Source organism: Triturus cristatus, chromosome 8 (assembly GCF_964204655.1).
Source record: "Triturus cristatus chromosome 8, aTriCri1.1, whole genome shotgun sequence".
Taxonomy (NCBI): Eukaryota; Metazoa; Chordata; class Amphibia; order Caudata; family Salamandridae; genus Triturus; species Triturus cristatus.
The window spans coordinates 1,256,695,064-1,256,720,690 of NC_140591.1; the positions used below are offsets into that span (position 1 = coordinate 1,256,695,064).

Here is a 25,627-nt window from a genome sequence, read left to right on the forward strand (position 1 = left end):
GTATGAAAAAAAAACATGCAGAACTGATACATCCACACTGATTCCCATATGTTTAACCAAATTGCCAGACCTATTTTCACCAAGACATTTAACTAACTTTTAACAAGTGAAATGACCAAGGACAAACCAGATGATTCCCCCTTTGGCTAGTGACTGACAATAATGGCAAAATAGGGAATCATAAGGCCTCTTCTAATCAGTCCCCAGTCTAGTGACAAGGCTGGAATTGTAATCTAGGTCCCCAGGTTCCAAGAATGAAAACCTACATGTAGGCTACAATTGTAAACACCCCACCACCTATGTTGATTCACGGAGAACCCAAAGAGTGGGTCAATGCATGTTAGATTCTGAAATGTAAATGGAAAATCTAGTACCTCTTAAGTGGGAAGAGGTCCATTGAACAGACCATTCATGGTATCTAATCGCAGACGTTTATGACACTGATCCGATCTCCAATTTCATCAATGATTTCCAGACACACTGATTATGGTAAAGGGAAGGCTGTCAGGGTTTCTCTTTCACACCCTCAGTGATGAAGTACAGAGGAACCTCTAATCCAAAGTCTCCTAATCATGCATTGTCCAGTAATGGGCAGTGGACATCCAAGGTAAACAACATGAGAAAGATCACATTGGGAGACTCTCCACTGTAAGGTACAGAACATCTCTCCCTTCCAAGTATGAACATACTATGTCACCAAAGCTTCTTCAGCAACCCTCACCAGCTATCTAATGGTTTCCATGCACACAAGGGAAACGATGTTCCTGCGAGAAATGAGCCTCTGTGTGGGCTGTAAGATGGGTTCAAATTTCTGCAGTTTTACCCTGTTCTCAAAAACTACTTATCATGTGTTCAGATAGCAGCTTTCCTTTGTGGATTTTTGGAAATGCCAATGGAATAACCTGGAAATTAACTGTAGCAACAGAGTCTGTATCCCACAGAGCAGTGGCTTGCAAGGTAATTTTCTTGATCTACAGTTAAAATAGGATCTACAACATGCATAAATTTAGAGGGGTAACAGTGAATAACTGATATGTTTACCAAGAGGTTTGGAGTGACACCAAATAGACAACAAGAACAAAGCTTGAGGTGTTTTAGGAGGTCATTCAGAATCTGGATGCACAATGACACTTTTCAAAGATCTTTAATGTGCATGTTCGGGGCTTTCCGGAGAAGGGTAAAATGGGTGATTCCTTCACCGCAGAGGCTGCAGGCACCATGGGAGCTTCCTCATATCATTGTTGAGAGTCTTTGTTGATATCCCCCTTATCATACTAGAGGCTTTCGTACAATAGGATTATCCCTACTTTGTGCCATTGTCCTTTGGTCATATCTCTGTGCTTCTTAAAAATATTAGATGCATTACAACATATTAGATGTGTATATCTGCAAATTCATTGTACAGACACTGAGTAAACTTTAAGATGAAAATACTACCATCAAGATGACTATTATTAAACGCTATATCTCAATTTGAGGAAGGAGGAGCTCCAAGTGCAGAATACACAATCCAAATCTGGATGTTTTGATGGAACAATCCAGAATGTGCAAGTGCATGTTATGAGACAGAAACATAACCAGATATCACCCAACAGAAAAAATGGACCAGATCCTACCTTCACATGGTGTACTAGACGTTGTGCTTCATTTACTTTGTAGTTTTCCACTCCTAATTCTTTGGCTAGTCGGAAGATGCGATTCTGCGTTGGTCCCACATAGGCTCCTCCGAGGTCCACATACTTCACATATTGATTCTGATAAACAAATAAACTGTAGGTTACAAAACATACCATACAACTTCCCCAAGGTTCTCTAATTATTATACAAAATATACTTCAAAATATCTGAAATTTACATTCTACATCCCATTTGTGTTATATAAAACGAGTTTGCTATGGGACAACTTTACTGATTGTATTGGTCTGGGTCGCCTCAGGCGAAGAGCTTGCCCCTGCAACTCCTGCAGTGCAGGGGGTCCCCAAATCTTTAGGGGGTTCTCATTTAGCCAAAGGCCTATGAATTCCTGTGAGATACCAGAGACTCAGGGACCCATACAAAAGCATACGAAAATGTTTATTGATGTTAATCAAAAAAAATCAATTTTAGCACCTCATCTTGGGCAAATTAGTAATTGCACTGAATTTACTTTTACATGTTTTAGGCAATTAGAGCAACCTGTGTAACTTGCCAACAAGCATTTCTCCAGGTAAAGCCTGGCACACTTTTTAAGGCCAAGCAGCACACAATATGAGTTTGTGCTTCTCGGAATGAGTGTAAACATGCACTGTTATCATCAATGCCTTGTTTAGAGATGTGAAAAATTGAATGTTGTGGTAGCAGTGCACTCTCAAAATACCACGCACTGTGGTACTGCAAAGTGCGATAGCACTATTACCCCACCTGTCAGTGGTTGAGGCTTGGAAAGTGCCTCTAAGAGAAGCATATTTTGAATGTGGACAATTGATCTGCACCAGTGGCATTTGGAGAGCCTCGGCAATTAATCTGACCAACAGAACCACAGACGAGGTATGAAAAATATGCCGTAGAAGCCTAGTGCCTAACATTGTGGTTTCTACTTCATCTCAGGGTACATCTGGGTATCTTTTTTACATTTTAATTTGTTCTGTCAGTATGTTTATATATATCAGATGTGAAATGATTGAGTGGACACAAAAAACATACAAATTAAACAATCACTGAATATTTTATTATCAAATATTGGGCTTGTCAGTTTCTGCCATTCTTATTTCTGTGCTGTGACATGTATATACATTATTTGATAGACAGACAGCAAGAAGATGATACCGAGGAAAATGTATTTGCTTTTCAAAGCGTCTCTATACATTATGTGCAAAGAGGTTCAACATTACCAAAATGTACACTAACTCTGCCAATCAAATTGGATCCTAGTGGTCTTTTAGGAAAGCCCAAAGGCAGACCCAACCGGTAACCCGCAGTTTGGCTCTGGCTGCAAATATCCTCTTTTACCACCCACCCAATCAGCTGACAATATATGATACATTGATCTGTCACATGTATGAAAACTCCCAGGCAGCAATACGAAAATAAACTGTGAAAAACAAATGTTTACTATCCCTGCAGATAACAAGCAATGTATGCAAGGTTCATTCGTGGCTATAGTTCTAGTACATTATAGAAGAAATGCTGATAATGTACAATAAGTTTACTCCTATCAGTCAGAGTAATTTATCTGAAAATCAGACAATGTCTCTGGAAAGCGTATAAGCATAAACACAAGCACTGGCAATGTCAGTAGTTCTGGCCTATAACTGAGATCGGCCTTTTTGGGTTTGAGCATTTAATAGCACCATATAGCCAACATTTTAGAGCAGGCAAGTGGGATATTTTAAAAAAGGAGTCGAAAGCAGCCGCAGCCGAGCAGGTAAGAGCAGTGGGGCTGGTTTGGGGGTGGGGGGGGGGTTGGAGGGGGGGGGGGGGAAGTCAACAGACGACCACAAGGGGAAATTAAATAAATGATTTATTTTCCCTTGTTGTCTGTTAAAATCCCCCCCCCCCAACCGCTTTTACCTGCATGGGCTGGTAGGAAGAATGTATTTTCCCTACTGACTTATATTGAAGAAGAGACAATCTGCCTGAATCGGGTCTACTGGTATGAATGATGACAATCAGCATTTGATTTTTGGTAGTTTATTAACATAACACAAACAAAAACATATCCTTAACTCTGTTTTTGTTTGTGCTATGTAAAACTGCCAAAAATAATAAATGTTAGCCTGTCAAATGTCCTCCTCTAAGCATTAACGACAAAGCGCTGACCTTTGATGTCAGAGGTAATTCTTGGAGGAGGAGATGGGCCATGCATGACAGACATCAACATTTTATTTCTGGCAGTTTTACCAAACTCCGAATCAGGTTTCTGCATGCAGGAATTGGGAGGGGGAGACTAACCTTGAAATCAGAGGTCTCTGCCTAAATCGTAACACATACATACTCTCTGCCATTGATCCTTGATAGATGCATCATTTCATTTGCCCAGCGACTAATTCACCAATTCAAGAAGCAGTGGCCAGAGTGAATGTCGCACACTGCATATGAAATGAGCAGCAAGGTAACAACACAGTATCACTGTCTGCGAGCTGCCTAGCAATTTAATAAAACAAAATGAAAAAAGGAGACAGAAAAAATATACGGGATACTATAAAAGGAGAGACTGGTAAACCAAGAGACTTGCCCATCAGTCATAGGAATGAAGTCCACTCATTTTCATGTGAATGTGTACATATGATTAGGTGAAATAGTGTCACTCACTCACTCAGTCACAAGGCAATAGAGCCAATGGCTGAAGCAGGCAACCTATAGCACCATCCACAATCTTGCACAGCCAGGGTTTGTCAGAGATAATATCCAACAACAAAGCCCTGGACTCTGTGAGCTTCCATATAACAGTGTTGTAATAATACAGGGTTAAAGGCCTATTAGCAAGGCGTGGCTTTGACGCCAAACAAGATGGTGGCGTGATTTCGGAGCTCCACGCCGGTAGCCATCACGCAGCTCCGTTTAGAGTGGAGAGCGCCTCTCTTCTTGGATGAAGATGTAGGTTTTTGATTTTCTTCTACAGCAGGAAGCATTTGGATTCTTCAGTAGCTCCTGTTTACGGCATTTCATGGCGATGCTAGCCGTTTTTCCACATAACGGCCGACATTTTGGATATATTACATCGCATTGAACACACTTCTCTTTGGAAATGCCGAATTCCTACTTTCTGAAATGCTTGGTGAATGACACTTCAAGTTGGGCAAGTGAATTCTTTTATTTATTACCTACCTTGATGCTTTCTTGTTACTTCAAGGCAAACGGTGTGTGTTGCCTGCCAACGGCCGCCATTTTGTGTTTTTCATACCACACCTAATCACTTCTAAATAAAAATTGACTTTCTCTGGGAGTTTTAACCTGATTCTAGATCTTTAAGTGTCCACCATCATGACGCTCTGTTAGTGTTACGAAAGACTTTGATTATTTTCAATTTTCATCATAGACATATCAGTGAAGACACCCCTTCTCAAAATGCTTTGAAGCCTTTTTCTGCAGTTTAATTTTTTCTTTGCTTATGCACAATAAGCAAATCCATTTTAGGAAGAACTAAGTTGTTTTTGTGCCCTTAATTTCTTTGTTCTTCTGGATTGATTTGTCCTTACTATATTTTAAAGAGCTTAGGTATTAAGAGGTTGGACCCTGCGAATTCAGTTTAGACCTGAAATTTTCTTCTCCTCACAATACACTTGACTCTACTGTATTGTTTTCAAAGTACTAAAAATGTACGTATTGTTTACTAAATTTCCTTTGTCTCTTCTATGGGGAGAATAAGAAACCTTAAACTCACTACGTCCTCCAAAGTTGCTGTGCAGTCAGACTCTGACTCTGCTCTCAAAAACATGGAGGACATTTCCCCCCAGAAACCTGATCAACCGACAGGCACCATTCCAAAATCACATCTTTCAAGCAAAATACCCGCGATTTCCACCAAACGACCGAAAAAAGATCCTCCTTCTTCAGTGAACTCATCTTCAGCCTCCATGCATATAAACCTTGAAGAAATTTGTGCTTTGAAACCCTTCATGGAGGAAACCAATAAAACATTCCAATTCCTGGATGATAAATGGTCTTCATTGGAGTCGCGTATGCTTGTTGTGGAATGAAGAATGGACTCTCTTCAGGTCTCATGTTCTCGCATCTCAACTCTGGAGTCTGAAATTTCTCTGCTTAAGAAGCAATCGGAGGATTTCGAAAATCGAAATCGCAGAAACAATCTTCAAATTTACCGTCTTCCCGAAAATATTGAGGGTTCCATCCCAACCGTCTTCTTTTCAACATTCTTGCCTAAGCTCTTGAACCTTCCTTCTACTTCTTCTTTTAACATTCGAAGGGCTCATAGATGTGGTCCCAAGATTTCTGCAAGACTTCATGAAGTCATCATGTTTTTCTTGCAATATACAGATCTCCTACAAGTTCAGTCTGTCAAATGTTTTGGGAGGGTCAATGTCTATTTTTCGCTCAAGATGTGGCTAAAGTTACAGCTGATCATCGCAAAAAAATCATTGATCTTCGCCCTCAACTGCGTTCTATAAATGCCAGATTTTCTATATCTTCGAGTGTACTTTCTTATCTGTTATGCTTTGTTTCCCTCTTATATAGGTGTAGTTTCTCCCATCATTCACTTCCCTTGTGGTCTCTCATATGTTGATGTTTTACCCATGGCTTCTCTGTGGTTCGGTGGAGTTCCGGTGATGTCGTAGTCATCTTCTGGTGTCGCGATCCCTCACTTCGTCTTGTGTTGTAGGTATGTTTTTCAGTCGTCATTTTTATGACATGTACTGTCTTTTTGTTCTCTATCATGACTAGTACAGTATCTTTGTATTCTGTTATGTTCTTCCTTTCTCTCAGATCCTCTATACTATTTCTCTTTTTGCTTCCTAATATTCATTCTGTTGCTCCCTCTTCCCTTTCTCTCCTAATCAAACAATACTTTTTTCTTTTGATTTTTTCGGTTGCTTCCTTTTTCCCTTCTTTCCTGATCAAACAATACTCTTGTTGTTATACTCTTATCCTTTCACTTTTTCTGAATTTTATGATTGGTCATATCGCTGTACTCTTAATGATTGTTTATATTTTTACCTTCCGGTCACATTCAGAGTTACTACATGGAATATTAAGGGATTAGGAAATCCCATTAAAAGACAACAGGTGTTAACCCATGTGGCTAAGTTAAAAACTGACATTGCATTACTCCAGGAATCACATCATTTTGAAGCTGAAGCTTCCAAGTTAAAGAAATGTTGGGTCGGCAATATATTTGCTTCCCTGGCCTTGGGTAAGAAAAATGGTGTTTTGATTCTCTGTCGTAAAAAATTTCATGTATCAGTTGTTCATCAAGAATCTGACTCTGATGGTTGTTGGGTTATTGTTAAATTACTTATAGATAAAATACCGTTAGATATCTTTAATGTATGTGGCCCAGTCTCTGTTTTGTATTTTGGTCACTGGTTTCTGAAAAATTACTTTTGTTTGATTATGATTAGGGCTCCCGGTTTTCTGGTATTCATTTTTTTGCCATTTCCGTCTGTATTTATCCATATTTATGTTTTGGGCATTTTTTCTGTATTTATCCACATTTATTTTTGCCACAAGCAAAAGACGACACTACAGCTAGTATTTTTCCACATATATTTAAATTAACAATTTTATTTGTTTTCTAGTAGAGCATCCATGTTTGAGTCCAAAAGCCCATGTCAGACCTCTGCAGTGGATTGGGGAGTCCTAGACCTGAAATGTACAGTTGCCATTGCAGGAACTCGCTAGTCCTTGCTCGCCGGCGTCTCCACATGGACAGCCTCTGCTCTGTACCTTGCTGGCTGCACACATACAGCAGACAAGAAATACTGGCTCCCGAGAATTTCACCGAGCCAACTGGAGTACAGGTTCCGTGTTTTGTCTTGCGGTGGTTTTTCCTTTTAGTACCTACATTTACTTTTGTAGCATCTTTATAGTGTATTTGGCCTAACACATGTTCCTTAAATCAAAAAATGCCAGCGGACACGCATTAATAAAACCTAGGACTGGTTTCTTGGAGTTTTACCGCCCCCCAAAAAAATTCTTTTCTGGTGCTCTAAACTTCTTTCCCATTGGAAAAGGTGAAAAAGACATTATCTGAATTATCTGTTATTTAAAAAAAGCCTCTTAAACGTTCATACGTGCTAACGTAGGCTTCCGTGATGTCATGTGCTCACCTACAATACAGCATAGTAGATGATCTATTTTGTACAGTTTAGAACAAAAAATGATAGATCTTGGATGGCTAATTAGTTGCTGTGCTGCTTTGCCATTCTCGCTTTCCTTCCTGCTTGACTATGTATCCCTTACTCCTAAAGGCGACTCGACATCTCCAAAAGATTGTGCTTCAAATCAGATGGAGTTTCTTGCTGCGCAAGATAACAAAGCTGACAAGCCACACCTGAGTACTTCACAGGTCTTTAAAAAGACCATTCACTTGTTAACGAGGCTTTGTTGTGTATTTCACCCCTTCTTACCAGACTGCAGGCAGTGTCTACAGGACCCCACTGTGTGAGCTGCCTTCTACGCGGGACACGGGTGGGAGCTACGGGCCCATATTTTTTTAAAAAATTTAAACAGAAACAGTTGCGGTGCTGTTTGCGAAAGAAAGGAAACACAGTCCTGAGATGCCTGGTCTGAAAGGAAACGGGATGGGTGCCGTGAAGCCGGAGGACAGCAATCTAAACGACAACCCTCTGCAGGGCGCCTGACACCTGTAGAAAATGTAAATGTGGGAAATGGCTAATGATGAAATTGAAAGGCTGCATGGGAGCCATTTAGGCTTTAATTGACAGAGTGACATGAAGTTTCACAATGTAGGCTCTCTGTCTGGTTACACAAGCAGTCGGTGATCGCGGTAGCCAATCATGGTTTCACAAGGTAAGACTGCATTCTCAGTCAACAGTTCCATTCATTGTTTTTCACATATCAGGTGTGTGTTATCTGGAAGCTTAACACCAACATATTTGTTACTTATCAGCCAGACTCCGGACCCCATTGCACTCAGGATCAAGTCACCATACTTTTTAATGCACTTAGAACGCTAGTTTAGTCACCCACCCCTAGACTTCGCCAGACGTGCAGGTTAGGCCGCTCCCCACGCCGCACAGCACCACCTGTGTGTTCGTGCCTCTAGCCCCCTGCTGCCTGAGTTCACCGCCGCCGCTGTAAGTCATCTACCTCCTTTCCAGCATTTTCTTTCTGTGCCCCCTGCAATTGTATTTTGCTGTTTTTGTGGTCCTACTGTTATTAGCTGCCCCCTGTCCAGCGTTTTTCTTTTCTGTGCCCCTTGCATTTGGATTTTGCCGTTTTTGTGGTCCTACTGTTGTTAGCTGCTCCCTGTCCAGCGTTTTTCTTTTCTGTGCCGCTTGCATTTGGATTTTGCCCTTTTAATGGTCCTACTGTTGTTAGCTGCCCCCTGTCCAGCGTTTTTTTCTTTTCTGTGCCCCTTGCAATTGTATTTTGCCCTTTTTCTGATTTTACTGTTGTTAGCTGTATTTGTTTTGCACTGCTTCTTTATGCCTTTGTTCTCGCCGGCTCCCGCTCGTTCCCCGCCGCTGCCTCCCCTGTGGCCCGCCACCCCCGCACACCCATTCGCCACCCCGCTCCCGCCTCCCAGCTGCTCCTCCCTCCCACCTCCCCATATATGGCGGCCGCCGTGCGGTGAGGAGAGCGACCCTTGACCCTGCTTGCAGGTTAGGCCGCTCCCCACGCCGCACAGCACCACCTGTGTGTTTGTGCCTCTAGCCCCCTGCTGCCTGAGTTCACCGCCGCTGTAAGTCATCTGCCCCCTTTCCAGCGTTTTTTTCTGGGCCCCTTGCAATTGTATTTTGCCGTTTTTGTGGTCCTACTGTTGTTAGCTGCTCCCTGTCCAGCATTTTTCTTTTCTGTGCCCCTTGTATTTGGATTGTTCCATTTTTGTGGTCCTACTGTTGTTAGCTGCCCCCTGTCCTGCGTTTTTCTTTTCTGTGCCCCTTGCATTTGGATTTTGCCGTTTTTGTGGTCCTACTGTTAGCTGCTCCCTGTCCAGCGTCTTTCTTTTCTGTGCCCCTTGCATTTGGATTGTTCCATTTTTGTGGTCCTACTGTTGTTAGCTGCCCCCTGTCCTGCGTTTTTCTTTTCTGTGCCCCTTGCATTTGGATTTTGCCCTTTTTGTGGTCCTACTGTTGTTAGCTGCCCCCTGTCCAGTGTTTTCCCTTTCTGTTCCCCTTGCAATAGTATTTTGCCCTTTTTGTGATTTTACTGTTGTTAGCTGTATTTGTTCTGCACTGCTTATTTACGCCTTTGTTCTCGCCCGCTCCCGCTCATTCCCCGCTGCTGCCTCCCCTACGGCCCGCCCCCCTGCGCACCCATTTGCCGCCCTGCTCCTGCCTCCCAGCTGCTCCTCCCTCCCACCTCCCCATATATGGCAACGGCACGCAGCGGGCGCAACACTCAGGCAAGCCCGTCTGTGCCCATCCACGCCTGGACCACGCCCAGTGCCAGAACCCCATGGTCCCTGTGACCGACACGACACCCGACACCGCTATGACGCCGGCACCCTCCACACACTCAACGCCGGACGAACACGCACCTGCTGCCTGGCCACCCCGAAGCGCACCCAAGGACCCTTCTCCTGCCGAAACTGAAGCTTCACCAGCATCCGGCCCGCCAACCCACCTACCAAAGAACCCAACTACCTCAGATGCATCCTTCTCAACACCCGCTCCACCCGCAAACACACCGTTGAACTCTGGGACATCCTCGACTCCAACACCCCAGACGTCGCCTTCCTGATGGAGACCTGGCTGAACCTCTCCTCGGCAACCGACATCGCCATAGCCATCCTAGAAGGCTACAAGATCACCCGCAAGGATCGCACCAACAGAGTAGGAGGAGGAATCGCCATCGTCCAGAGGAACACTCTGAAAGTCTCGACAAACACAGATGACACCCTCAGCACCGCCGAACACCTGCACTTCCAGATCCACACTGACTCCACCACCACCCTCAGAGGAACCCTCGTCTACAGACCCTCCGGACCCCGACCACAACTTTGTCAGCACACACGCCCTCGCTTCCACGGACTACATCCTCCTCGGGGACCTGAACTTCCACCTCAAGAACAACAACGACTCCAACTCCTCCACCGTGATCGCCAACCTCGCCAACCTCGGACTCAGACAACTTGTCACAACACCCACCCACTCCGCCGGCCACACACTTGACCCCATCTTCTCCACAAGCCCCAACGTCTCTCTCAACCACACCACCGAACTCCACTGGACCGACCACCGCTGAATCCACTTCACCTTCCGGAAACCCACCACGCACCACCGCACCCAATAGATGCCTCGCCGCCGCTGGAGCAAAGTCACCGAAGACCAGCTATCCACCACCCTCGCCCGGAGCCCACCCGCCGACCCCACCGACCCCGACACTGCCACCCACAACCTCAGACAATGGATCGACGACTGCGCCAACAACGTCGCCCACTCTAGAAACCCTCCAACAGCCACACCAGCAAGAAGGCCAGCTGGTTCTCCAAAGACCTCCAGGCCTCCAAGCAAACCTGCTGTAAGCTAGAGAAGAACTGGCTCCAGGAATGAACACCAGAAAGCTACGCAGCCCACAAGAACGACACCCGCAGACACCACCTCCTCATCATATCTGCCAAATGGGCCTCCTTCAAAAACCACCTAGACAACAACGCACACAACAGCAAAGAGCTCTTCAATATCGTGAAGGAACTCTCCAACCCCAGCTCCAACACGAACGACATCCGACCTTAGCAAAACCTGTGCGAATCACTGGCCACCATCTTCCACCGCAAGATCCCAGATATCTATGACAGCTTCAAAGCCACGACTGCCCCGGCAACCACTGAGACTTCCGCCCCCATGACCACCGTCCGCATCAACCGCCAGCTCTCCTAGACCAACATCAACGACACCATCAAGATCATGAACACCATCCACTCCGCATCCCCATCAGACCCATGCCCACACCACATCTTCAACAAAGCCAGCACCACCCTCGCACCTGGAAAGCCATCAACATCTCCTTCGAGACAGCAACCTTCCCGGAGAGCTGGAAGCACGCCGAGATCAACGCCTTACTCAAGAAACCCAAGGCAGACCCCAAGGACCTCAAGAACTTCTGACCCATCTCCTTGCTCCCGTTCCCAGAGAAGGTTATTGAGAAGGCCATCAACAAACAACTGAGCAGCTACCTCGAGGAGAACAACATCCTAGACCCATACCAATACGGCTTCAGCAGCAACTACAGCACCGAAACTGCCCTCATCGCCGCCACCGATGACATCAGGACCCTGCTAGACAACAGAGAAACCGCGGCCCTCATCCTCCTGGACCTGTCAGCCGCCTTCAACACGGTCTGCCACCGCACACTACGAACACGCCTCCACGACGCCGGGATCCAAGAAAAGACCCTGGACTGGACCACCTCCTTCCTCTCCGGTAGAACACAGAGCGTCCACCTCCCCCCCTTCCGCTCCAAAGCCACCGAGATCATCTGCAGCGTACCCCAGGGCTCATCCCTCAGCCCAACGCTGTTCAACATCTACATGGCACCGCTTGCCCACGTCGCCCAACTGCACGACCTCAACATCATCTCTTACGCTGACGACACCCAGCTGATCCTCTCCCTCACCAAGAACCCCACACCGCCAAAACCAACCTCCACAAAGGAATGAGGGCTGTCGCCGAATGGATGAGGAACAGCCGACTGAAGTTGAACTTGGACAAGATAGATGTCCTCGTCCTTGGGTCCACCCCTTCGGCCTGGGACGACTTCTGGTGGCCGACCGCACTGGGAACAGCTCCATCACCCACCGACCACGCACGCAACCTAGGGGTCATCCTCAATTCCACCCACTCCATGACGAAGCAGGTCAACGCCGTCTCCTCCTCCTGCTTCAACACCCTCCACATGCTCCGCAGGATCTACAAATGGATCCCCACCGAAACGAGAAGGACGGTCACCCAGGCCCTCGTCAGCAGCAGACTGGACTACGGAAACGCCCTCTACACAGGAGCCTCGGCCAAACTCCTGAAACGGCTCCAACGCATCCAGAACGCCTCTGCACGCCTGATCCTTGACATCCCCCACCGCAGCCACATCACACCCCACCTGAGAGACCTGCACTGGCTCCCCGTCAACAAGAGGATAACCTTCAAGCTCCTCACCCACACACACAAGGCACTCCACAACACTGGACCAGCATACCTCAACAGCTGACTCAGCTTCTACACCCCCACCTGCCAGCTCCGCTACGCAGACCACGCCCTCGCCACTGTCCCCCGCATCCGAAGAGTGATCACCAGCAGCAGATCATTCTCCCACCTCGCCGCCAAGACATGGAACAGCCTCCCCATCCGCCTATGGCAGACCCAAGACCTACTGACTTTCAGAAGACTCCTCAAGACCTGGCTTTTAGAACAGAAGCAGCTTCCCCACCCTTCAGCGCCTGGAGACCCTCACGGGTAAGTAGTGCGCTTTACAAATGCTATGATTGATTGATTGATTGTGCAAGGACCACCACATTCAGAGTTAGGTGCGCCTGTGCGTCGAGCCCACCTTAACCAGAGGCGGTGTGCAAAACCCATCACGCGAAGCTAGGAGCGCAAGTGTGGGAAGCATACTACCTCTCCGCAAGTGTGGGAAGCCTCTACTACAGAAGGCATCCCAAGTCCATTAGCCATACTTTGCTTCCGTCTGTCAGTGTCCCTTCGTTTCTACCCGGTGCCCCGCTCTCCAAAGCCCTCACCAGACACAAGACACTGTGACCCGCGAGTCACTGAACACAGGGCACCCCACTCCACGCTGCCAGCACAGAAGCCGTCCTGTCTTTCATTCATTCAACGCTCCCAGTCTTGCTCCGTGCCTGGTGCCTTCCTTCATCCAGCACAGTCTGCCACGGGTACAAGCGCCCTATCTTCCATTCCAAGTGCCCCGTCGGTAGCAAAATACCAGGCAGCGTGGCAAAATTTGGTAGTATTTTGCCGTTTCTAAATATAAATAAAGACAAAGGGCCTGAATCACAGAACTAACGTAAAACAAAATCCTAAACTTACTACCATTTTGGTATTCACAGAAAGCACTTACTCATTTTGGTATTCACAGAAGGCACTTGCTCATTTCAGTATTCACAGAAGTTAGGAGTCCTAACTTTAGGACTCCTAAATGCCTGCCTAAATGGATTTTTCTCAGTTTAGGAGTCCTAAAGTTAGGAGTCCTAACTTTACTCCTCCTAAACTGAGAAAAATCCTAACTTTAAGACTTTGGGTATTCACAGAAGGCATTTAGGAGTCCTAAAGTTAGGAGTCCTAACTTTACTACTCCAAAACTGAGAAAAATCCTAATTTTAAGACTTTCGGTATTCACAGAAGGCATTTAGGAGTCCTAAAGTTAGGCCTCCTAACTTTACTACTCCTAAACTGAGAAAAATCCCAATTTTAAGACTTTCGGTATTCACAGAAGGCATTTAGGAGTCCTAAAGTTAGGACTCCTAACTTCTTTGAATACCGAAATGAGTAAGTGCCTTCTGTGAATACCAAAATGAGTAAGTGCCTTCTGTGAATACCAAAATGGTAGTAAGTTTAGGATTTTGTCTTAAGTTAGTTCTGTGAATCGGGACCAAAGGAAATATAGATTTCCGTCAGTATTTATATGTATAAATCCGTAAAAACTGAAAACCGGGAGCCCTAATTATGATTATATTGTTTTTGGTGGTGACTGCAATCAAATTCATGACCCCATACTGGACAGACATTCTCCAGTTAAATTTGTAAACACTAAAATGCATTCACAATTTACCTCCACCATACGCCGTAAATCTCTAGTCGATATCTGGAGTCTATGTCATCCAGATCTTCGAGAATAAAGTTATTATTCACCCCCACATCAATCACAATCCCATATTGACTACCTCTTTTTAAGTAAATCATTAGCTCAACGTGTCCTTTATTCCGAGATAGGTTCTATTTTAATATCAGACCATGCCCCAGTTTTTGTTGACTTTGATTTGATATCCTTTGTCCCACATGCTGGTAGATGGCGTTTCAATAATTCATTACTGGTAGACCCTAATTTTTCAAGCCAATTCAGTTCTTTTGCTTCTGAATGTTTTGCTATTAATACAACTCCGGATTCCTCTCCTATAAAGATTTGGGATTCTTTCAAGGCAGCCGCTAGGGGTTTCATAATGAATTTTGTTTCACAAAAGAAAAAAGTTTTTGAAAAACAAACTACTCAATTACTCACTAAAATTAAAAAACTAGAATACGCTTTCTATCACTCCAACACGGAATCTTCTTTAAAAGACGTTATTGACGCTAAGCTTCCTTTTAATAGACTATCCACGAAGCTGCTTCCTCCTACCTTTTGAAAAGCAGCACTCGCTATTATGGAGGTCAAAATGAAATGGGGAAGTTACTGGCTAACTACTTAAAAATAAGGCGAGAAAGAACTAGAATAGAATCTTTGCAAAGCTCTGCTGGAACTTCACTTTTTAAAGACAACGGTATTCTAAATGAATTTGTTTCCTTTTGTAAAAACCTATATACTCCTGAGACTCAACCAATTCAATGAAATGTAGCCTCTTATTTTCAAACGATTAATTTTCCTCCTTCCCAACATATTGATTTTGATTAGCTGACAATTGATATTACTTTGGCAGAAATTACCCATGCTGTATCGGTATTACGACGAGGTAAGGCCCCTGGATCCGATGGGTTTACTGTTGAGTTCTATGAATGCTTTCTTAAGCTTCTTCTTCCAAATCTTCTACTTTTATTTACTTCTTTTATTACAAACGGTTCATCTCAGGGCACTTTTCAAGAAGCCATGGCATGTTTAATCCCAAAAGACAATAAGGACCCTTCCCTATGTAAAAACTATCGACCCATTTCTTTAGTCAACACAGAATATAAGTTTTGGCACTACCCATTGAACCTATCCTACCTGAACTTATTGGACCTGAGCAATCTGGCTTTGCAAAGGGTTGATTATCCTCTGATAATTCAAGAGTCTTTTTCAATGTCCTTAGCAAGCCCTCTTCCTTAGACTATCCTATTGCTGCTATAGCTTTAGATGCTGAAAAAGCATTTGACAGGATTGTATGGGGCGTTATGTTTGATGCTTTAAAATGGATAGGTTTTCCTTACTATATTCAGGCCCCAGAGCTTCTATTTTCGCTAATGGTAAAATCTCGGATTATTTTTCTCTCTCTAGAGGGGTACGACAAGGCTGTCACTTATCACCTTTATTGTTTGTAGTGGCATTAGAACTCTTTTTAACTAAAATGAGACAGGATGCTCAGATCGTTGGTTTCCAACTAGGCCCGCATCAAGTTAAAATGTCTGTATACGTGGACGATATCCATTTATATTGTTCTAACCCAGCTATTTCTCTTCCTCCTTTTCTCCATCAGGTTGATATTTTTTCTCGGTTATCAGGCTACCGCCTTAACCCGGATAAATGTGAAGTCTTGCCCCTCAATGTTTTATGCCTTAAGCAGTTTTTTGTCCATACCGGATTTTTCTGGCAACCTTCAAAGTTAAAACACTTAGGCCTATGGTTCTCCTCGACTATCTGAGAGACTTCAAAATAAAATTTTGATCACATTATCAAAACGTTAAATGATACTATTATACGTTGGCATCCTCTTTTTCTCTCTTGGTGGGGACAATTGGATTTGATCAAGATGATGCTCACCCCTCTGATTCTATACATTCTCTCTATGATTCCTGTGCACATTCCCGGATACTATTTTAAGAAAATTGATTCATTTTTAGTGAAGTTTCTTTGGAAGGACAAGCCTCCTCGAATAGTCTTGTCCTCTCTAAAACAAGACAAATCTAGTGGAGGCCTTAAATTCCCTGACTTCAAATCTTATCACTAAGCCCTTTCCCTAAAACAAGCTTCCCGTTGGCTTTCTTCTGATCCCTCTACACATCCCCCAGTGTGGATATCTATAGAAAAATTGTATGGGATAAGTTGTGGCTTAAGATCCACAAGACATCAAGAGCTGCTAATACTACTCAAACCCTTTATTTTGTTTATCAACGTCTTTTACTTTCCCCTGAAACATTAGCATCTTTCTCACCTAGTACTCCAGCTACCTGCTGGTCCTGTCCCTGTTCTACTGCTGATTTTAAAAACATGCTATTTGACTGCTCTAATACCCTTCAGTTCTGGAAATTAGTTTGCTCCCAAAATAATAAGATTTTTAGAGTTAATGTTCCCTTTTCTTTACCCAACATTTTCTTAGGTTCACTTTCACCTTTATGGTCTCAATCACCATCAAACTTCAAGCTGTTACATCTATTATTAGCTGTAGCTTTACATTTAATATCCTCAAACTAGAAGCAGGCGGATAAAGTTACTTTCAAAGTCTGGTGGAATGCTGTGTGTTTTTATCACAGACTCAACACTAATGATGCCACCCCTATCTCTCTAGCAATTAAAAGAAATCTTTTATGGCTTCCACTTACCACATACTTATCCTGGTCCGCTTCCTCAATCATTTCTGTTGTTAATGCTGTAAATATATCGGATGAGGTCCGGAAACCGCCGTAAATACACCATGTTGTCTTTTTCTTAAAATATTAAGATATTATAGTTCATGCCCATGTATTTATTTTGTAATATCTAATTCCTAAGTATTATTGTGCCTACAGTGTTTAATTTCATATTTTGTTTTTTTTCAATCGTTGTAGCGACATAATATATTGCCTCCCTCTTTTCCCCTTCCTCCCCCCATTTTATTCCCCTCCTGCATACAGCCTGTTTATTGTAGCCATTGTATTTCTTATCTCTTTCTATAATTCCTATGTAAACTAAGATTTATTAAGCTTATTATACTGCTGTTCTTTTTTTTTCTTTTGGTTTTCAATAAACTTAAACTTTTAAAAAAAGGCCTATTAGCATTAATGTAAGCTTTTCACAATAAATAAGTCAGGCCTACTGTCTTTGTTGAGATTTTTCATTACAAAAACGGAGCAGACCCATTGCAACTTATCACAAGGTACCAATAAGGTATTTAGCCTTTATTTTTCTTCCCAAATCAACAACTGAGCATATAGTGATAAATGTACACACAATCTCAAAATGATATTTGGAAACGTAAGATGCAACCTCTCTTAAGAGGGACTACAAGGATTATCACAGTGGAAATCCTCTATCACAAAGGTTTGTTAAAAGGGGGTCACCAATGCCAAACCCTCTGCCTACTACAGAAATCTATACAATTTCATTTAACAAAATATCTGTCTATTGTCTGTAACACTGTGTAATAACAAACTACCCTTACAGGCCTCTGGGCATTAACATGTGCCCTTCACACATTTTATTGGGCACGTTGTCTTTGTCACAACATTCTGGAAAAAACAGCTCAAACCTATGGCAGCTACGTAATCTTTTCCAATGAACCTATTGAGTACATAGTCTTTATTGTATGCTTTTCGCCTTTACCATCTCACGCCTACTGTACTGAGCATAAGCCGTTCTAGCAGGCAGCCATCAGACATAGAAAATCACAAATATGTACAAAAGCTGGCAACAAATTAGGATGTGACATTTCAAATATCCTAACCGAAGGGCTTGTCGGAGGAGTATCCAGCATCAAAACCTTTGTCCACTATATTCATTGCGAGATTCCATGGAACAAAATTCATATCTGCAAGCTTTAAAGCAGTCCACCCTTACCTGAGATCTGGATCCATAGAGGCAAGGACTCCCTCTCGAGTAATCCAACATTAATGCCAAACACTCTTCATCTTGTAACTACATTGCAGGGACTGTATTCATGCACTTCATCTACCATAATGCAGCTGGGTGAACTGGAGCTTTTAGACCAATCAATGAGCTCCCACTACACCTCCTATGGCAGCCCGTATACAGCCCAAAGGAGTATGGCACCATGTATGTTTTTCCTTGTAGAAAGATTCACATTTTAAGAACAGGTCATTTAAGACCTGTATTACAGATTTATTCTACATAACCCAGAAGCTGAGGCTTGTTGTCATTGAACATGCAGAATCTGGGGACACCCTCATCTCCTCCCAGTGGCGTAACAATAGCCCTCGCAGCACTTGCGGCGCGAGGGGGAGGGGTGAGGCTCCATGGGGCTCCCTCTGGCACTGTGCACAGGCGGGCCTTGGAGCTCCTGACTGGGTCTGGACATGAGGGCCCCCTCCATATACTTAGCAGGGCACCCATCACGTTTTATTACGCCATATTTATTAGGGTGCAGACTTCATCATCATGTAATGTGCAACTCCCCCCCACGATCACTAAGCCCCCTTTGCAAATGAGAGATCTGAACACTGCACTATGCGGAATTGGAGCAGATCGTCACAGTGCCACGTTAAACAGATCTGGCTACATGCTTTCTGAACTATGCACAAATGTGTGTAGCACAAAAAAGTTCCAGCCTAATGTTGTGAGAGCTATGAAAAGGTAAAATCATTATTTCCAAGAGGGAATTCCAATACTTTCAGCGAGCAATGCCTTCTGTCGATCATTTTACTGCCAGCCACCATGACTATGCAGGAAGAAGGTCTCTACATGTGGCCTGCAGGGTTGGTGGTTTAACATGGTGGAGGAAACGATCCAGAGACAGCAGGCAGCCTTTCCAAAAACAGGAGCCTGAAGATTCCTGAGGATTGGCCTTAACAGAGACCCATTTTCAGGGGTTCCCTAGTTGTGCGAGTAAATTTAAGTTCCTGTTTTAAAGGGGAAATAGAAGTCCGAGGAGATTCCCTCTTGCCTGACGTTAGCACAACATCTCACTGATCCTGGCAGCATCTTATGGGTCAGGATCCGTTTTGTGTGACTCACAGTGCACCTGTGCGTCTTTGAAGATGGAGTCCTGGGAAAGCACAAGCGTGTGTAAAACCATGGGCTACATTTACCCCAGACTGCTCCGCAGTGATCCCTATTTTTTCCAAGACAGAGAATTTAGCAACTAGTTAAGGAAAATTAAAATGTGCCCTTTGTGCGTATTCGTTGATGCAGTTCACAATGAGATATCCGTGTTGATTTTCCCTTGACGTGCAGTATTCATGTGACAGTGCAGGAGATGGAAAAACAGTAAACCTATCTGTTTTACAATGTGCATGGCATTTCAAGGTCAACTGTGCACTTCCAAAAATAATGATGAAAGAGAAAGCCACATAGATGCCTATGCCTGTATCCTTGCTTTCATTACGGTACATTACGTTATTATTAAAGGGTTAGAACTGCATAGCAATTTAGTGTAATCTAATTCAAAGTGCATGAAACAGCATCAAACACTCCCGACTAATGTCTGAAGATCACAGCAACTCGCAGTGGCATTATTTGTTACAAATGCACTTTAAGGGAAATAGAGCAATCTGCCTTCCTGATTCACATTTAGCATTTCAGTTGATGTGTGTATGTTTATACTTCAATACTACCACCAGCTTCACTTGATACTGCCCCCACTCTCCACTCTACAGTACATCTCGATAAGCAATCAGGTTTATTCACTTCTCCTTGAAGGCCCCAAATTCCTTTCATGTGTAATGGTATATAACAATTTTGAAATCAATTTAGGTGCACAAAACTATCTAGTTCCTCCAATTACTTCAGCAATTTTCAGACTTTTAAAATCAAAATGCTTAAAACTCCATCAAAACACAGTAGTTATAAGACGAAATACTGTGCATACATATACGCAAGTTGTCCTTCAGCACAATATGTAAGCAGAAGATTTAATACAAATTAAAGGCAACATAAAAGTAAAATAAGGTATAGGTGCCCACAGAGTGTGGCTTCAATTAATTATTGAGGTCTAGTTATGTTATTTTATGTTTTGTTATGTGTATTTGTAAAACGTACTATCACCTGTGAGGAGATCCTGTTGCTGAGCAGGTGTGTGTGCCTAGCTCTGCATATGGTAGGTTGTTTAATTGAAATGGAAGGTCATGCAGAATTCAAAAAGAGAGAGAAAGAAGCTCTGGTGTGCAATAGGAGGCCATTCCATGCTTTAGGATGTAAAGAACACCCAGTCACATGATCTGGTTCGGAGTATGCATGTCATGTGTACAAGTAGGAGTCCAGAGGAGTGGAGGAGAGTGGGTGGATGGTGGAAAGTGATGCAACTGTTCATGTAGGTGGGGCCTAAGTTGTGTAGTCTCTTGAATATGGGTGTGAGGAATTTGAAATGAGCATGCTTGTGTATTGGGAGGCAATAGAGGCCCCTGAGGTGTGGTGTGATCTGAGTTCTGTGTGGGAGGTTGAGGATGAGTCTGGTGTCTGAGGTCTTTATGGTTTGTAGTCTTCTAGTGAGTTACTTGGTGATCCCAGAATAGAGGGTGTTTCTGTAGTCCAACTTGCTGGGACTAGAGAGTGAGTCACAGTTTTTCTAGTGTTGCATGGAAGCCATTTGAAGATTTTCCTCAACATTTTCAGGGTGTAGAATCAGGACTCAGTGACGGTGTTGACTTGTACGGTCATGTCCAGGTTGCTGTTGATGATTATTATGCGGATCTTGTCGTAGGTGCTGGGAGAGGATGTGGACCCTGAGTTCAGATTGCCACCAGTTGGAGTTCCATGTTGGGGGTTCTTGTTGAAGATACCTACTTCTCTCTTGTCAGTGTTTAGTTTGAGACATTTGGCTTTCATACAGTTAGCAGCTCCGGTCATGCAGGCGGTGAATTTGTTTCTTGTGTTGGTGGTCGTATCGGAAAGGGAGAGTATGAGTTGCGTGTTGTCATTGGCCAGAGGCTCATGTATGCATTGAAGACAGAGAGGCTGAACATTGTGAGCTTCTGCGAAGTAAGGTGCCAGGTTGACAACTTGTGTTCTATCGGTTAGGAAGAGGCAGATCGAGCAGATAGCAGGTCCTTGGATGCCAATCTCGTGCAGTCCCTGATTAGGATGGGGTGTGAGAATGTGTCAAATGCTGCAGAGAGAGCCAGGAGAATGTGGGCTGTCTCCTCTGTCAAGGATCATGTGGATATCATCTATGACGGCAATGAGTGCGGTTTCTGTACTGTGGTGGGGCCTGAATCTGGACAGTGTGGTGTTGAGTAACTGGTTGTTTTTGAGGTGGTCAGTGAGGCATTGGTTGATTAGTTTCTCTAAGACCTTTGCTGGGTATGATAGGAATGAGATAGGTCTGCAGTTGGAAAGTGTGACTAGCTCTTCAGGTGGTTTCTTGAGCAGGGCCATGATTGTAGCATGTTTCCAGTTGTCCAGGAATGTGACTGAGTCACAGGAGTCATTAAACATGGGGGTTAGTGCTTTGCACATCATTGGACTCATTTGGTAAAGGCACGGTTGGGACAAGGGTCAGATGGGGCCACTGAGTGGATGGTCTTAATGGTAGTAGCGATTTTGATGTTGGTGATCGCGAGCCACTAGGTCAGGGTTTGGTCTTATGAAGGGAAGTTGAGTTGTGGCACTGACGGGGTCCAGTTGAGGGTCAAAGATGCTGTATATGAAGGAGATTTTGTTTCAGAAGAATTCAGAGAGCTTATTGCAGAAGTGGTGTGAGAAGGTGATGTTGCTGGAGTCGGCAGGAGGCACGGTGAAATCTTTGAAGATGGTGAAGGTTTCCTTGTTGGTGTTAGTGTCGGGGTCGGTGCGATTTGCATCAGATGTGCGCTTGTTGTTCCATATCTGCTAGTGGCAGTGTCTCAGGACTGATTTGAAGATGTCTTTTTTTCTGGTTCTCTCCATTTGTGCTACAGTTGTTTAAAGTGGTTTTCCATCAGCCTGAGTTTCTCTGTGTACCAATTGGCCAGTGGTTGGGCTCTCAGGCCATTGAGTTGCAGCTGAGGGGAGCAAGGATATTGGTGCATGCTGTGATCCAGATGTTGAGGTTCTTGAGACCTTTCGGCAAGTTGGTGGTGTGCTTGGGCTAGCATGCATAGAGGGTGGCAGCCCATTCCTCTTCAGCAATGCTTTTCCAGCTGTAGGGGGCATTTTCAGTAGTGACAGATCTGTAGTGGAGCGGAATGGGAATGCTAAAACCGATGAGAGCGTGGCCTATACAGGTCATATTTACTGGTTTGTCGACTGTAATGTTGCTGAGAAGAAATCTGGGTCAAATAGATGTCCCGGAGTGTGGGTGGGAGCTGTAACGTGCCGGTTGAGGCAAAGGCAAGGTTTTTCAGAAGGGCCATGGAGTTTGGGTCAGTGCGGTCTTCTAGGAGAAAGGTTATGCTTCCAAGGAGGAATGATGATGCTAGTGTTGATGAGGGGTGCGCATCTTAAACTTCAGGTGTCCCATAGTATCTATGAATATGATGGAAACACCATCTCCGGACTTGCGCTGAAAGTCTTGACTGGCAATCTTGTAGCTGGCAGGGACGGCTGCATTGATGTCTAATTCATAGGTTGTGTTTAGCCTTATTTCCATGAGAAAGAGCAGGTTTGGAGCACAGTCATGCAGCAGGTCTCATACCCCCATAGCGTATTTGGTGAGTGAGTGAGCATTGAGGAGCATGTATGAGAGTGGCATGTTGTATGGGTGGTGATTGGTGTGTAAGAGCATTAGAGGGTGGCTGGTTTGTGTGACTGTGAGTGAGTGGGGTGCTGTTGGAGTGGTAGTGGTGGATCATGGATGTGAGAGAGTACCTGAGCACTTGTATGGAGAAGCATGGCAGGGTATCAGTGGGTAGGGCAAAAATCAGAGTTACTGGCTCTGGGCACAGTCCAGATGCACATGGACACAGACTGGTTTGCTTTTAGTGCTCCTTTGGCGAGTCAACAGCACGCCGCTGCATGCATCTGCCACGTGTCTGCATTGCACCTGTCATAAGGTAGGTCCTCAGAGGGGGAGGAGTGCAGAGTGCCGTGGGTCAGGTTCTGTGCTGCTGGATGATGGGAGATCTAGTGATATCACTTCTTGCACTGATGGGAGATGAGAAATTAAGTCCTCTTGCTTGGTTTCTTCTTTTAAAGATGGTTTTGGCTGGGGAACTAGTGATGTCTATGGAAATCACTTCATTGTGTTGTAGTGGAACATTTGATTTTGCACCTTGTGGGACCTCCCAGACTATGCTTGGTCAAAGGATATGAGTTAGATTGTCATCACTCCCTTTCCATGGATTTTGTTTAGAATTTTAACAATTTGCCTCCTCGATTTTTGTACTTTTGTACCATTTAGACAACTTATTGTGTGTAAAGAGATAACTTTGCTGAAAGTTGATTTGCAAAGCTGACACTTATGTGACTTTTCCAAGACTTTTGTTATATGATAGTCGATTCAACTTTTCACGATATGCTGATTGCCTTGTCTTTTGTGCTGCTAAATTTGTGTACTGTGTTGCTCCTTTGAGTTAAGAGAAGAAAAAAGAAGATGATTTAGAAAGCTAAAAAAAATAGAGATTCAAGTCAGATGGGTCGAATACACCAAGATCCCAAGTGGTGGCCATACAGATCCTGCTTGCCATCCATCAAGCCAGATAAATATTATTCTGAGGTGGATCTCTTTAAATTCAGGGCTGCTCACTCTGAAAATAACTTCCTACACATTACAGACTTAAATGTGTCTTCCTAAAGTGCCTCAGGGTCCTAAAGAGCCATTTCTCCACAGCTGCTGATGACCACGAGGCGTATTAGTCCCACAGAGTCCTTGGATGTCTGCTCTCACAGCCAGATTCCTCAGCACCCAGAGCGGTGTGATATGCGCAACATATTCATGGATGACTCTCCTCTATCATCAAGGCTATAGTATCTTAATTGTCCACGAGGTTCAAGGCAATCCCAACTTTATATGGACCATAGTATGTGCTTCCACGCCACCCCCCTTCATGCTGCCCTTTTACAACTTAAGACCTGGTTTCACCCAATGCATTAAGCAATAAAGGATGTCACCTAGGGCCCCTGCTACAAAGAAATGTACTCGAATCAATGAGAATTTGTGTTCAGTACTATGAATGAGAGGGGTCCGGTCAATCTGCCGATTTGCAAGAAGAATATGGCAGTGTATGGCAGTGTATGACCCCAGCCATACACTGCCAAGTGACTCTGGTGGTATATTTCAAGTCAGTTCTGGAAAGTCCTGGATTCAACAATGCAGGTCTTCAGCACTTTAGCACTGCAGCCCTCCTCATCATCAAATCCAAGAAAATAGCTGTTTTCTTGTAATTTGTTGGCACCTAATGTGGTGCCCCAAAGTTTACTGACTTACTTCATCTTATTAATGCACCGGACCTGCTTTCTAGTGAAAATACAATCAAGCTGGCGTCAACCGTGTCTGAAGTCTTTGGGACATAGGCACCTACCTATTGGGAAATGAACGGACAGTGCTAAGCTATTTTACATAAGATAAGTAACATTCTGCAGAGGAGAATCCGTTTAACATCTATCAACCTAGCTCAACCATGAACCAGACCCCTAACGTGAAATGCGCTTGAAATTTTGGAACATTTCTGAGACAAAACTTCCTTCACATTTGAAGTGACATCTACATAAGACAAGTTCATTCAACGAAAACGACAACACCGCTCCAATGTTTTTTAAGCACATAAGTTTTATTTTTAGGGCGACTCCAACAAAAAAATCAAAAAAATCCTGAGGTGTGCTTGCATTAACGAAAAGCTGAAATGAGTACAAATTAAAAAGCAAGTGGACACATTAGTTAAGTTTGGTAGTTTCATTTTGACTTAACTGTGGCACTTACCCTGGTAGTAAAAGTCCTTCCTCCAACCCTATCCCGAGCCTCCAGCACTACTACATTCAGCCCAGACTCCACCAGCAATTTAGCCGCAGAAAGCCCTGAGAAGAAAAAAAAGCGTACGTTACCTACAAATGAAAAAGGCTCTCTGTGGTTTCCTGAAATGCTCAGGAAGCGTTCAGATTAGAGGAACACAGACAGTATCCCGTATTGTTTCTTGTTTCAGGGTAAGTCATTTAATGAGATGGGTCTCTGGAGTCCTGATTACAAGTGGGCTGGATAGGTGTCAGGTAGTTACCACACTTGATAAATACAATTACCCCAGGGTGAGGTATATAGCACAAGTGCCACACAGTGACAGCTGCTCCCGATACGACGTGGTAG

At 44.0% G+C, this 25,627-nt stretch overlaps 1 protein-coding gene across 1 annotated transcript in view; it reads right to left on the reverse strand.

Annotated features, from left to right (window-relative positions):
* LOC146805680 (amine oxidase [flavin-containing]-like) overlaps positions 1-25,627 on the reverse strand; it is a 291,428-nt gene that overhangs the window by 174,733 nt on the left and 91,068 nt on the right. The window contains exons 2-3 of the mRNA XM_085622954.1: positions 25,250-25,344; positions 1,617-1,754 (exon numbers count right to left, since the gene is read on the reverse strand). Of these exons, the coding sequence (XP_085479080.1) occupies positions 1,617-1,754; positions 25,250-25,344 (233 nt within the window). The remainder of the gene's footprint in view (positions 1-1,616; positions 1,755-25,249; positions 25,345-25,627) is intronic.